This window comes from Crinia signifera, chromosome 1 (assembly GCF_055691185.1).
Source record: "Crinia signifera chromosome 1, ASM5569118v1, whole genome shotgun sequence".
Lineage (NCBI taxonomy): Eukaryota > Metazoa > Chordata > Amphibia > Anura > Myobatrachidae > Crinia > Crinia signifera.
The window spans coordinates 348,704,823-348,718,295 of record NC_139217.1 but is presented as its reverse complement, the minus strand read 5'-3'; the positions used below and the strand labels follow the sequence as shown (position 1 = coordinate 348,718,295).

Below are 13,473 nucleotides of genomic sequence, written 5' to 3'. Positions count from 1 at the left end.
TCCGCCTGCTTTTTGTGAAGTATGTTTCTTATTAATTATGTATGACTCTTGAGAATGAACAACAGCCATACTCCACATTAAATAGTCATTTTTATCTGTATTATAATACCTTCTTTACATAATTTTCATGTTTTTTATTCCATAGCGGTATGTGAAGGCAACTTCACCTGTAAAGAAAATGAGGTCTGCGTCAGGCCAAATGAATGTCGCTGTCGTCATGGTTACTTTGGTGCAAATTGTGAAACAAGTAAGTCTTACAATTTGTGAAACAAGTAAGTATGTACAGTGATATGGTGCATCATATTTGTCTTATGGAATGTATTGCACAATATCAACTTTCACCGTTAGAGAATTTAAACTTCCCCCCCCCCCCCCAAAAAAAAAACACACACACACAAAAAACACTGGAGTTAGTGACCCAGGAATCCAATCAGTTTACCAGCGGTTAGAGATGATGCGTCAGCAGAGGAAAAGCCCCAGCAATAACCTAGGTCCAGAGTGCGTTGTGAAACAGGTTTCAAACCACTGTGATATGGTTTGAAACCCATTTTCACTGACCTGCTGGACCTGGGAATTTGGAGAGATAAAGAATTTGTCAGTTCCTGACTAAAGATGCCAATCCCGGGATTCCTGTGGCACACATTTACTAACATGTGCAGGAGTGGGGTGGAAGGCGCCAGTGCAGGGTGTAAATAGAAATCTGCTCAGTATATGTGGCTATATGTAAAAGCAACCAGTATTATTCCAGTCTATAAAAATAATTTAATTTGCACTGCAAATTGGGTTGTCAAGGTGTAAGTTATTCCTTTAACTGTATTTACTGGCAACTGTGTTGTAGGCCCTCTGTGTATAAAATTAGGTTATTCCTTAAAAATGAATAATAATAATAACAACAATAATTACACTGCTATTAAAAAAAAAACCTATAACCTATCTCAGTACAGTTTTGGCACTTGTCACAGTTCCAGTCTCCAGTAATTGTGCCGGGGCTGTCAATTAGTGTGAAATGAGGGTATGACATTGCACAGGGTGTCTTGTTATAGAGTCATCAGGAGAAACAACAGCAAGATGCGCTAACGATTACTCACAGAAAGCTGCTACAACAGCTGTAGACTCTTTCAGTGTACATTACATTAGGTAGAATTGTTACATATTTTAGTAACTAGTTTTGGATATTTAGACATTTCATTTGCATTGTATTAAAGCAGAAATCTTTAAAAAGATATATATTTTTAAACATCATGTTAAGTACCTTTTAACCCATGGAAAATGTTTGCTTGGCAATCTTTACACCTATTTTGACAAATTCACTTGGCACTCAAAGGGTTTACTTAAAATTATCACCTTTTCAAAATCTCTCTGGATGGAAAACAAATATGATTGTTAGACATAGGCTCAGTCAGTCTGCTAAGTAGACGTAGGGCCTTAGTTATGTTTGTATCTAATGCCGATGTTCACGCAATTAGCAGTTCTAATGCCTAAAACATATTTCAATTAAGCCCACAATCTTATAGACTTTCCGCCTGTCATAATGGCAGAGGGAGGCGAATGGCACAGTGCTCAGTAGTCATATATCACTGTAAATGAAACAATCAAGGAAAATACCGCAGTTATATGATGTTATAGTGGTACCGATAATCGCACTGTTCTACCACCTACCTAAACAGTATTTCCCCTGCAATCTATTATGTTGCTGCCACCTGCTGGTACTGGCTGCTTACAGAAGAGTATTCTTGTTTTAAGTTACCGCGATAAGCTTGCACACCTTGTAACAAGCTTCAGGCAAGCATGGTTCAACAAAGCTTACAGGGAAATCTGATTGGCTGGAGTTCATGTTATTATGTTTAATATGCTATGTGATAAGTGACATCATTAAAGCTGGATACCCATTGGCATTCCATCCATTCACATAACAAAAATAGCCACAGGTGCAAACCACATATGAAAATACTTACAATCGTTTATGAATATGTTTGATATGCCATTCCCATACAGTACACCTAAATTACCATTAAATGGGGTATGTGAATGTCTACAGAGATTTTACCATTCATGTCATTAATGTGTGCATTTAAATGGGGTGTGCAGCTTTTGTGCAACAGGCAGAAACCCTATTAAAGTGAGTGGGTAAAATGTAATAAAAAATAAACTGGTTTTGCCGTGTAGATGATTGACGCTTTAAAAAAAAAACTGGTCTCTCTTACCAAATCTCTAACTTTCTTATTTTATCACCCTATTTCATTTTACCCAGTGTGTCTTAAAAGCGCCATAAATTATAATAAATAATGTGTATCAGGAAATGCATTAACCAGTCCCTGTCCTAGACAGCCTGGACTAATTTCCACTAAAGCAGGGGTATAATATGCATTGGGTTCACTGCTAGTAGGGTAAAAAAAAAATCCAGGGGAAACAGCTTGGTCATATTACCACTACTAATCTGGAAATGCAGAGAGTGGGGTTCCCATGTCATAGCATGCCCCACAGCCTTCAAGAGGTAACCAAAATATACAGGTACAGGGCTAGGACAAGTAATTGTGCACAACAAAAATTATTTTTTCTCTCAACACACGACAGCTAGTGCACAGAATGATATTTGAAATATTTCGAGATTTTTACATTTATTGTATGGAATAAATATTGTATATACCTAATTTTATGAACAATTCAATCCCATGGTTTTGATAAATGTAGTTTTATATTTTTACAGAATACATAATATGGCTATAAACAAACAATACATTGCATTACCAAGGGCATTTGAGATATAAAAAGCATTCATATAGTTTATCGTCTGCTGTACATCATGAATTGCTCTTTGAAGTTTCTGCACAATTTTACTTTTTAAATATTGAAATGTATTTCTTAAAAACCTCTTAATTAAAATAGACTTCTAAAGGGTTATTAACTGTCTGATCAAAAAGGGGATTCCAGCTTTTGTTCAACTGATCAAAATGTATTATTTTAAATTTTTATATATATATATATATATATATATATATATCCAAGCGTGTATAACTGGCACTCCAAGGTACAGGATTCAACTGCCACCGGTGCCTTCCAAAAGAAGATACGTAGGGGGTACCACGGCTGCTGGCGGCACTCAAGGGGGACTTAGCGATATGAAGAAAGAAGCTGGAGCCATGAACAGCTGTACGTCTAACAGTTTCGGAAGTTTATTCCTTCATATCGCTAAGTCCCCCTTGAGTGCCGCCAGCAGCCGTGGTACCCCCTATATATATAAAAAATCTTAAATAGCATTTTAAAGAACTTATGTCACACTTATAAGCGACCCATTTATTAACACATAATTAATTACACATTAAAAAATTTTCATATGAGAAAGGCTTATTGCTGGGTAAATGTGTGTACAAATTCTTACCATGCACGTTGTGTGATACTATTTTATACATTCCTCATCAGTGCAGCTTCCAACCATTTTCTTTTCTTTGTATATAAGGGACTGACTATCCCTCCAATTAGTAACTGCTGCTTGTTAAGTGGACAGCCAACTTTAGCGCCTGTAATATCCCTTTGGATATCTACATTATCTTTTTTATAAGCAACCCATTCTGAAGTGACATTTCATATCCCCCCCCCCCCCCCAAATACACTTGCATTTCAATTACACATCCTTCATTGGATGGATACCATTGCACTCAATCATACACATCCCACTGCGCAGACCCAGAACCATTTACTGCAGACCCTGTTCCCATTTGTGCTGCTATCACACTGCAAAACCTGCTTAGACCCGGTATTTAAAACGTTTGTTAAAAAAGGTCAGAGCAAGTTTAACCCCTTTCACACCTCACGTAAATACCTGGTCTAAAAGCAGGTTTGTGGTGTGAAATCAGCATGATGAGAGGCAGGGAGGAGATAATCCCGGGACTGCAGGCTGTGAATGGAGACCAGTCACAAGCTGCGGGATTCTGGGACTGTGAGTCTGAGCATCAGCTGGTCCTGCTCTGAGCGGGACCCAGCGCAGTGCATATTTAATGAGTGGGTCCCGCTCATTACATATGCACATATGTAATGAGTGGCGGGACCAATAGTGCTCACTGCTGCCTGGGTACCGTTTCAGACCCTTTCAGACAGCAAAAAAATGGGTCTGAAACGGGTAGGACCCTGCTTTTTTACCGTTTTGAAACGGTAAAAAAATGGCAAAATACCGGGTAATAAGTGCGGTCTGAAAGGGGTATTAGAGCAGACACCATTAAATGTTGCAACATGTATAAGTTTATTGTTTATAAGTGCTGCTGAGATCATCATTAAAGACACACATGTTAGGTTTACCAGTCTGCTCCTAATCTATTCAACCATAGCACCAGTCCATCTAACCATGAATACAGACAGGGGTTTCTATTGGTGGCAACTGAAAATTCCTGTCTCTTTTTTTAAAAGATTTTGCTAAACTGCCAATACTGTTTTTTTCTTGCATTCCGTTTATATGTGTATAACAGACAATATGCATCAAGTTTAAAAAAAAAAACAAAGTTGGAAAAAAGAATGCATCCTATTCCATTGTACATTATATTTAAGTCAGCTGAAACGCATAAAGAGCCAAATACCATACAATGTATTATGTTCTCAAACAGCTCTATGCACTTAAGTGTCCTCCCAGAGCATCTGCTTTAGTTTTTCTTTCAAATGTAAACTGTTAGAGCCTTTTAAAATCTCTTGCGTAAAGTTTTTCTTACAGTTTTTTTTTCTTACAGTATTTCCTTCAAAGGAGGACTAATAAACAGCCAACAAGCAATGGGCTTTGTAATCATTGTTGGCATCTTCAAACCTTTATAGACAGGGGGGGTGGTCCATAGGTGGGGACCAAAAGCAAAACTCTTTTTATGGTGCACTCTTGCTGTTTTTGTGAATTACGCAATTGACATAATTAATAAAAAAACAACAAAAAGTGAACCAAAAAAATGAGTTTAGCTTTGGTCCGCATCTATGGACCAACTCTATTGAGTATATCTATACCCTTCTCTTTGGTGAACCAGTTATTAAATACTGGTTGGTCACTGAGAATTATATACTAACCATTTCTGTCCTGTACAGATTCAACCCCTTACTTTCTGATCTTGTATTGTATTAGTAGTGAAAAATCTAACCTTCAAACAATTGTAAAACAACATCAACGTACTGTATACCATCTCTGTTTAGAAGCTTTAGTAAACCTTCTCCATGTAAGAATTTGTAGCATTTTTTAATTCTCTGATTTGTTTCTTAATCTAGAATGTCCCAGACAGTTCTGGGGCCCAGACTGTAAAGAAAAATGTTCCTGCCATCCTCATGGACAATGCAATGATGTCATTGGACAGTGCACATGCAATGCAAATCGATGGGGGTCGAACTGCGAGAATGCCTGTCTCTGTAAGCATGGCAAATGTGATCAAGAGACTGGAAAGTGTACCTGTGAACCAAACTGGTGGGGACCTCAATGTTCAAATGCTTGCTACTGTAGCACCAACTCGCAGTGTGACCAAGCGACTGGCTGGTGCAATTGTCAGCCAGGATGGTGGGCACGGAGCTGTAACAACCAATGCTCCTGCAATAATTCTCCATGTGATCAAATAACTGGACGCTGCCTGTGCAGGGAGCGTCTATGGGGCCCTCGGTGTGAAAGAGTATGCCAGTGTTTTAAAGGGAAATGTAATCCAGTGGATGGATCCTGCACATGCGAGCCTGGCTACAGGGGCAAATTTTGTCGGGAACCTTGTCCTGCTGGACTTTATGGACAGGGCTGTAAAAGACGGTAAGGAAACCCCACTCACTATAATTGTAATAGTCAGATGATCCATTACTGCCAACTGAACTGTTGCTGAACTACTGTATCCTCCAAGGACTACATTCAAGTCAAATAAGATTGATATGTTTTTTCTAAATATTTTATTAGGTTTTCTTAAATATTTACTATCATTCTAAAATATATGTATAACTGATAGACATAACAGTATTATAGACTATTCTAACAGATATATTGAATCAATTTAAAATCCATACTTTGACATAACATATGCCATTTTGGAGGATTGATTATGTATATTATAGTTACTTAAGCAAGCCCATAAATTGGCTGGTCCACTTGTTTTATATAATAATTTTGTCTCTTTTCCCACTTTGCGGCTACTATATGTCATTTTAGCTCAAGCTCGTTCCAAGCTGGCTCGGCCTATGGGGCTAGATTGCATATTCAGACTTGATTGCAAAGCACATTTTTTTTTCTCTAATGGACAAAACCATGCTGCACTGCAGGTGGGGCAAATGTTACATGTGCAGAGAGAGTTAGATTTGGGTGAGGTGTGTTCAAACTGAAATGTAATGCAGTGTAAGAATAAAGCAGACAGTATTTACCCTGCACAGAAACAAAATAACTCACCCAAATCTAATTCTCTCTGCACATGTTACATTTGCATCACCTGCACATGGCTTTGCCCATTAGAGATCAAATTTTCTGTGCGATCCAGTCTAAATCATGATTCTCTGCTGATACTGCGTAGAGTGGTATTTTACAGTAATGTACTAGTGTTCTTAGTGGTGCACTTTGCCATTTGAAAGACTACAATTTGTCCTTTTCATCCAGGTGCGGTCAGTGTAAGGAACAGCAGCCTTGTACCATTGCAGATGGCAGGTGCATTGCATGTGAATCTGGCTGGAATGGAATAAAGTGTGATCAGATTTGCGCTCATGGATTTTACGGTGAAGCATGTGAGAAAATATGTCCTCCATGCAAAGATGGGCACACTTGTAACCACATTAATGGGAAGTGCTCACACTGCAATCCTGGCTGGATAGGTGATCGGTAAGTATATATATATATATTATTTAGTTGCATTTGTACAATGTTAACAGTTAAATTATATTATATCTTTGTTTTTAATGTTGGACAGCTAAAAAATAAATATAAAGGACTTAATGAAAGTCCATATGTATTGGTGAATTTTAAGGATTAGTATTCTAAATAGTGTACTGAAATAATTACACAATCTATTATATTTACATCTAGCTGCTGGCCTACCATAACTTTGCATAGCTTGTTGAATTGATCCAAGTTCCAGTTTTCTTCTGCCTTGTCAAATGTCTCAAGGGACCCGGGCTATCATTATGTAAATCTGTGTTGCGATGCACCCCCTGTGTATGGCAGAACCCCACATGTCTGCAGTAAGGGATGAGCATGCTCGCCATAAGGCAAATTCAGAGGTGGATGCTACGTAATTCAATTTTCTCACTGTTATCCAATGTTTTTGTTCACATGCATGTGCAGATCTGGTTGTATGCATTTGCAGATCAGGTGATCTTAGATACAGTGGAGTAAATGTACTAAGTTGGGGTTCTATTGAAGATGAGATGTTGCCCATAGCAACCACACAGATGCAACTTCTTATTTGTTTAGCATTTTCTAGAAGATAATAGTTAGAATCTGATCAACATCTCATCTTCAATAGAACTCCCATCTTAATAAATTGACCCCAGTGTGTCTGCAAACATTGGATGTGTGACAGTCTGTAGCCCTTTGGGGGTGGGGAGGTTCATCCTCAGAAAATAAGGCTAATTATTATTATTATTATTATTAACAGTTTCTTATACATCGCACACATATTCCGCAGCGCTTTACAGAGAATAGTTGAACATTCACATCATTCCCTGCCCCAATGGAGCTTACAATCTATATTCACTACCACATGTACATGCGAACACAGGCAATCTAGGGTTAATTTTGTTGGAAGCCAATGAACCTACCTGTATAGTTTTGGATCGTAAGAGGAAACCGGAGTACCCGGAGGAAACCCACGCAAGCACGGGGAGAATATCCAAAATCCGCACAGTTAGGGCCATGGTGGGAATAGAACCCATGACCTCAGCGCTGTGAGGCAGTAATGCCAACCATTACACCATCCGTACTCATATGCCAATGGCTGAATTTTTGGATGAGGATTCACTGGTCACAGCTTGATATTCTATGTAACCAGAGGCTTATTCTGATATCCCATAGGCTGGCCTATGTTAGCGTTGTGCATCTAATGCTACAGTAAGTCTTCGGATGCAGACAACGGATATGAGATGCCAGCAGCGGGCTTTGTCTTACAAAAGATGTTGCCCGGGGCTTTTGTGCATTCTAGCACAGCTACTGTGTCTTAAGACATTTGAGTTCAGCTCTGAATCAGGGCTGATGTGAGAGGCAGTGAACTGTTCTCGCATGAGATATTAGTGAGGACATGTATAGGAAAAGATGTTTCATAATGTGGGGAGGGAAATATAGCCAAGCATGAAGTTACAGACTGAAAACAAGTCTATATCCAAAGGCAGCACTAGGATCAGTGACACCCTCTGCATTAAAGAAGCACCCCTTGGTGAATCCCACCTAGTGTCTGAGTATTTAATATAATAAAAAGATGATACTTTTGTGGAGACAAAATGAGTTGAAGCCAGATGTATCAAGCTTCAAAAGTGAAAAAATGGAGAGTGATAAACAGCAAGCCAATCAGCTCCCACCTGCCATGTCACAGGCTGGGTTTGAAAAATAACAGACAGGAGCTGATTGGCTGGCTGTTTATCACTCTTCATTTTATCACTTTTTGAAGCTTGATACATCTGGCCCTTACACTTTGAGTAGAACTGGATAATGACGGGTGTACTAGGGTACTAATGCTAGTAACTACGATGGGTGTGGCTATCTCATAGGGAACTAACTCCAACCCCTAGTATCCTGGGGGACCAGTTCAGTTTTATATACTGCAGTGCCAGCATTTTCCTCTGCGCTTTTCCATCGAGAAAAAAACAGCTTATAAAATTAAAATTGATAATACGAGACAGACAAAGAGGTAAAAGGGCCTTGCTCAATAGCTAGCAATCTATAAGGAAATAGGAGCTTTATACAAGAGCATAAGAGCTACATATTGCATTTGGGTATGGATCATTAGGTCACCAGCATTATGGTCGACAAGCATTAGGTTGACACCATTAGGTCGACATGACTTTAGGTCAACATGGTTAAGGTCGACGGGGTCATTAGGTCGACATGGGTAAGGTTGACATTGTAAAAGTCTGCATTTTTTTTTTTTTACTGGAATGTTAACATAAACACTAAAACGTAGCACCGCCTCCACTCGCATGGCTTGCTAAACTCGCCATGCTTTGGGCAAGGTAATTAAGGCTAAAAAAAAGACTTTATTCCATCGAGTTCTACCTATCTAACTTGTAACTACTGACTTGAGTAAGTCATATCTATAGGATTCCCTTAGTGGCCAAAAATTGATCCAGTTTTGATTTAAATCATTAACAGTAGTTGCTGTAATCACCCCCACCGCCAATGAGTTCCAGAATTTTACTGCTCTAATGGTGAAGAATCCTCTTCTTAATTCAGTTTGAAATTTCCATATGATTCCCAATCCTGTATTTGAACATACAGTACTAATCATATCACCTCTCAACCTCCGTTTCTCCAGTGAAAACATATTCAGCCTGGTTAACCTATCTTGGTATTCTAGTGATTCAAGACCTTTTACTAACTTAGTCGCCCTTCTCTGTACCTGTTCCAATTCATTTATGTCCTTTTAAAGGTGCGGTGCCCAGAACTGACCACAGTATTCCAAGTGTTCTTTTACTAGGTAGGGCACGAAACACCGCCTGTCGTCACATGTCGTGTCGACATGAAGACCGAAACTAATTGTGTCGACCTACTGCTTGTCTACCATCATGCTGGTGACCATATCCCTTGCATTTATGGTGGTTACATTAGTTGTTCTGGATTTGCCAATCTTGGATGCGGGTAGGATACTGACAGCCCAAATACAGACAGTGGGGTCCTGATGTCAGAATCTCAATGGATCCTTATGGAGGGTTAAGGTTATGTTTTAGTGGGATGATTAGAGCTTGGTTTAATTAGGGGGGATGGAAGGCGATGGTTATTGTTAGTGATATTTTAGGATTAGGGTTAAAATAATATTTACATACTCTTAACGAAGTTAACAAAGTTGTGGGAGACTGTACATTTTGGGTCAAATCCCCTACACCCCCTGGAAGGTACTTTTGGTGCATTCTGCCCACTTTCTAGTGAGAGGAATGCAGTAAGCGTAGGGGCTTTTCATTGCTGCTCTCCCCTGTTCTCTTTTATCATAACCTCGCACTGGTGAGTGTGCCTTTTTAAACTCTGAGCAGCTTGTAGCACCCCAACATTTCCACGGTTAAGGGATAAGGACTGACAGCCCGCAGAGACTACATCTAGTGAGTTGAGATTCTGAAATTAGTGTGTGGTTGCATTGTAACAAAGTTGTTTAGTGTATGAGGGGAGTTGGAGGTTGGGGTGCTGAGACAGTTGATGTAGACAATGGACAGACGATAGCTTGAGATGCAGTGAACAGCATTCTATTGAGTGTCAGTTTATACCAAGATAGGATTTTACTTATGGTTTAGCATTTCTTTTGTACATTGTCTCACATAATATTTTAAAAGCGTCATTACCATGTCTCAGACCCATCTAATCATGTCAACATAGCTGTAAATCCACACACAATTCTCCATATCTAATGTCTATCATAGGCACACTAGAATACGGGGGATTTGAAGATACCATTAAGATATGCACTGATGTGCTAGTCTGACAAGCCTGAAAATATTAGCATATATTAGAATTTAGAACGTACTGTATAATTTTATATACTGTACAATATACTGCAGCACCGTTTCTTGCCTATATAACTCCAGAGCAGTTTTTTATTCTAGTTCTGTAAGATTAATATTTGCTATTTTTCAGTTCATATGCAATAAGTAATTACAAGTAGAATGCTTCTTATAGGATGTATGTATTTACAAAAAATTTTATTTATTTTTTTAGGTGTGAAACAAAATGTCGGAATGGCACATATGGTGAGAACTGCGCCTTTGTCTGCACTGATTGTTACAATGGAGAGTGCCATTTTGAGACTGGAAAGTGTCTCTGCAGCGCAGGTTCCTATGGTCCATAGTAAGTGGCAATGCTGCTTTGTTGAAAATGTTATCAGACTATATATTTTGTGGGGTTTTAAAATTATTTAATTTATTGATAGACATACAGTACTGTACCTTTATGCTGAGAGAGGAGGTGCAGAGTTTTTGATATGAGGTTGTAAACATTGTAATCTATCTGCAGTAACAACTTACGTTTGCATCCAATAAGACAGCTGTTATACCTTGACCAATCGGCAGCACTTAATATTATTTTAAAAATATTGCCATATTTAATAGGCTGGTCTAAAGACCTTTTTCTGATTGACTTGCAAGGCTGCAAATTTTGCAGCCTTTTGAGTCCACCAAACGCCGCCCGCATCCCCCCTTGCACGCTGAGTTTAGCATAAACATCCATCACAGCTTACGTGCGGGGAGGAAATCATCCAATGGTTGCCGACCATTGAATGATTTCTACAGCACTCACAGGCCTAAGACACCTCTATGGTGTCTTAGGACTGTAGGCCCCCATGTGCAGTTAGCGGACGTCGGCTGCCCGCCCTCCCAGACCCATGTTATTGCCGAATTACCATGGGAACTACACGTGCCCTGACACAGTTTTAGCAATCCATTATATAAAATCTGTGGTAGGTCATGCTGGGATGTGTAGTTCCACAACAGCTGGAGGGCCATGAGTTTGACACCACTGGCCTAGGGCATCTGGAACCTTTAATCAGGCCCTGTCATTCAGTGTCAATAGCAGCAGTAGTAGAAAATAAAGTACTCCTACAATTCCCACCATGAGACAGGCATTTTTAAGGGCAAGACTGAGCCCTCCAATAAAGACTGCTGGGAAGAAGGTTGTAACTAAATTTATGATTGGTCTTTCTTCTGATTTTAATGACTAATTTTATGTATTGATAAATCGTGGGAGTTCAGTATTTGGTTTTCTGTTGCTAATACAAGTGGCAACAGAAACTCACTCCTACTGCCATATATTGATAGACATGTCTCTTAGTATTGGATCCATTCTAAAAGGTCAGAATTATGACAGGGGGGTGACCATGTTAAGTGGATTAGTATTAGGGCTAAGGGTAGCGACATACTGACCACATCAACTACTGTTTTGTAACCTTAGCCGCAACTGTGACTAAAGCAGCAGACACCGGTTCATTAGCCGCAGCCATTGGGTTAATTTTAAGGTATTTACCACTGGAACATCTTTCTCTCCATACTGCCAATTGCCAACATTCTAGGCATATTGACATCTCATCAGTGACAACATGCTCAGTGTTGACATGGTTAATGTTGGCAGGCTGAATCCCCAAGCACACATTCGATGCTATGTACACCGGTAGCAGCAACACATGTACTGTAACCGCAGCTCTACGCTCTTAGCCTAAATTGGGCACTTTAGAGGTATGCTAAGGATGAATTTCTGATAATTAAGTAACAGAGAATTAAAACGCATAACTATTTTTTGAGCAACCATAAGGCAATTACTGTATACATAACAGAGAAAGGCTGAAAAATGTGGTTGATCTATATAAAATATTTTGTACTGTTCCACTTTAATTGTGTAAACACCTACAGTACCTTCTGAAATGTTTGTTTGCAGTTATACCACTTTTTACAGTCTGCCTTATTTTGCCAAAAGATATTAGACAATCATTCACGTTTAGTGCATGATGTGCGGAAAAGGTAATGAACTTAATTTAAATATAAATGACTTTTGCAGAGATAATCTGCAGGTCTTAACTACTTGTATGTATTTTCTGAATTTCTCTGGGAGTTATGTAGACCTGTTTTGCAAATTAAAGTTAGTCATATAGAACAAATCAATACAAGGCATGTTTTTATAAGTAGTAACATATGATGGGATATCCAGGGACATTTTTCAGGGAATAGTGTTGGAGCAATACCAAATAAGGTCAGAGGTTGAGTATGTCAAGATGCAGAAAAGACTTTAATGTAATTTCATGTGTAAGTAAATGTGTTTCCGCTTACAAAATATAATAAAAATGTAAAACATGTAGTATAGTAATAATAATATACAAATATGCAAATTAAATATGAAAAATCTATTTTTTGCCATGCTGCCTTCTGGGCAAATGCCAGTGTATATTTTCAGAGAAAGTCATGGAAATATAGAGTCTGTGGTCAACCTCTGAGACCATACTGTGGGTGCAAGATTGGTGATTTCGGTGCCCCTTTCTAGATACACCACTATCAAGCAAGAAGAACACCATGTGGCCACTGAATTATTTATTCAGTGAAACTATTTTTGAAAAACATCTGTTTTTTTATTACCTTTCATCTCAAAGACAATTCTTACCCTAAATTATGTAACCCAGGTCACAAAACCACTAAGTTCAGTAAGAGCCCCAGTGCTCGTGGCCTGTGGGAGGAGTCAATGCTCAGGCTCATTGATATTCAGTATCAGTCATATGCTTACCCCTATAAATCAGCCCTAAACCATCTGAGATATACATGTTTCACCTAAAATTAGATTTTCTTACAGAACTGTTTGTCTTTATGCATGTAGTTATATAA

At 38.8% G+C, this 13,473-nt stretch overlaps 1 protein-coding gene across 1 annotated transcript in view; it reads left to right on the top strand.

Moving 5' to 3' along the window:
- Positions 1 to 13,473, top strand: part of SCARF2 (scavenger receptor class F member 2) — a 206,310-nt gene that overhangs the window by 88,522 nt on the left and 104,315 nt on the right. The window contains exons 3-6 of the mRNA XM_083146958.1: positions 146 to 247; positions 5,233 to 5,752; positions 6,581 to 6,799; positions 10,832 to 10,960. Of these exons, the coding sequence (XP_083003084.1) occupies positions 146 to 247; positions 5,233 to 5,752; positions 6,581 to 6,799; positions 10,832 to 10,960 (970 nt within the window). The remainder of the gene's footprint in view (positions 1 to 145; positions 248 to 5,232; positions 5,753 to 6,580; positions 6,800 to 10,831; positions 10,961 to 13,473) is intronic.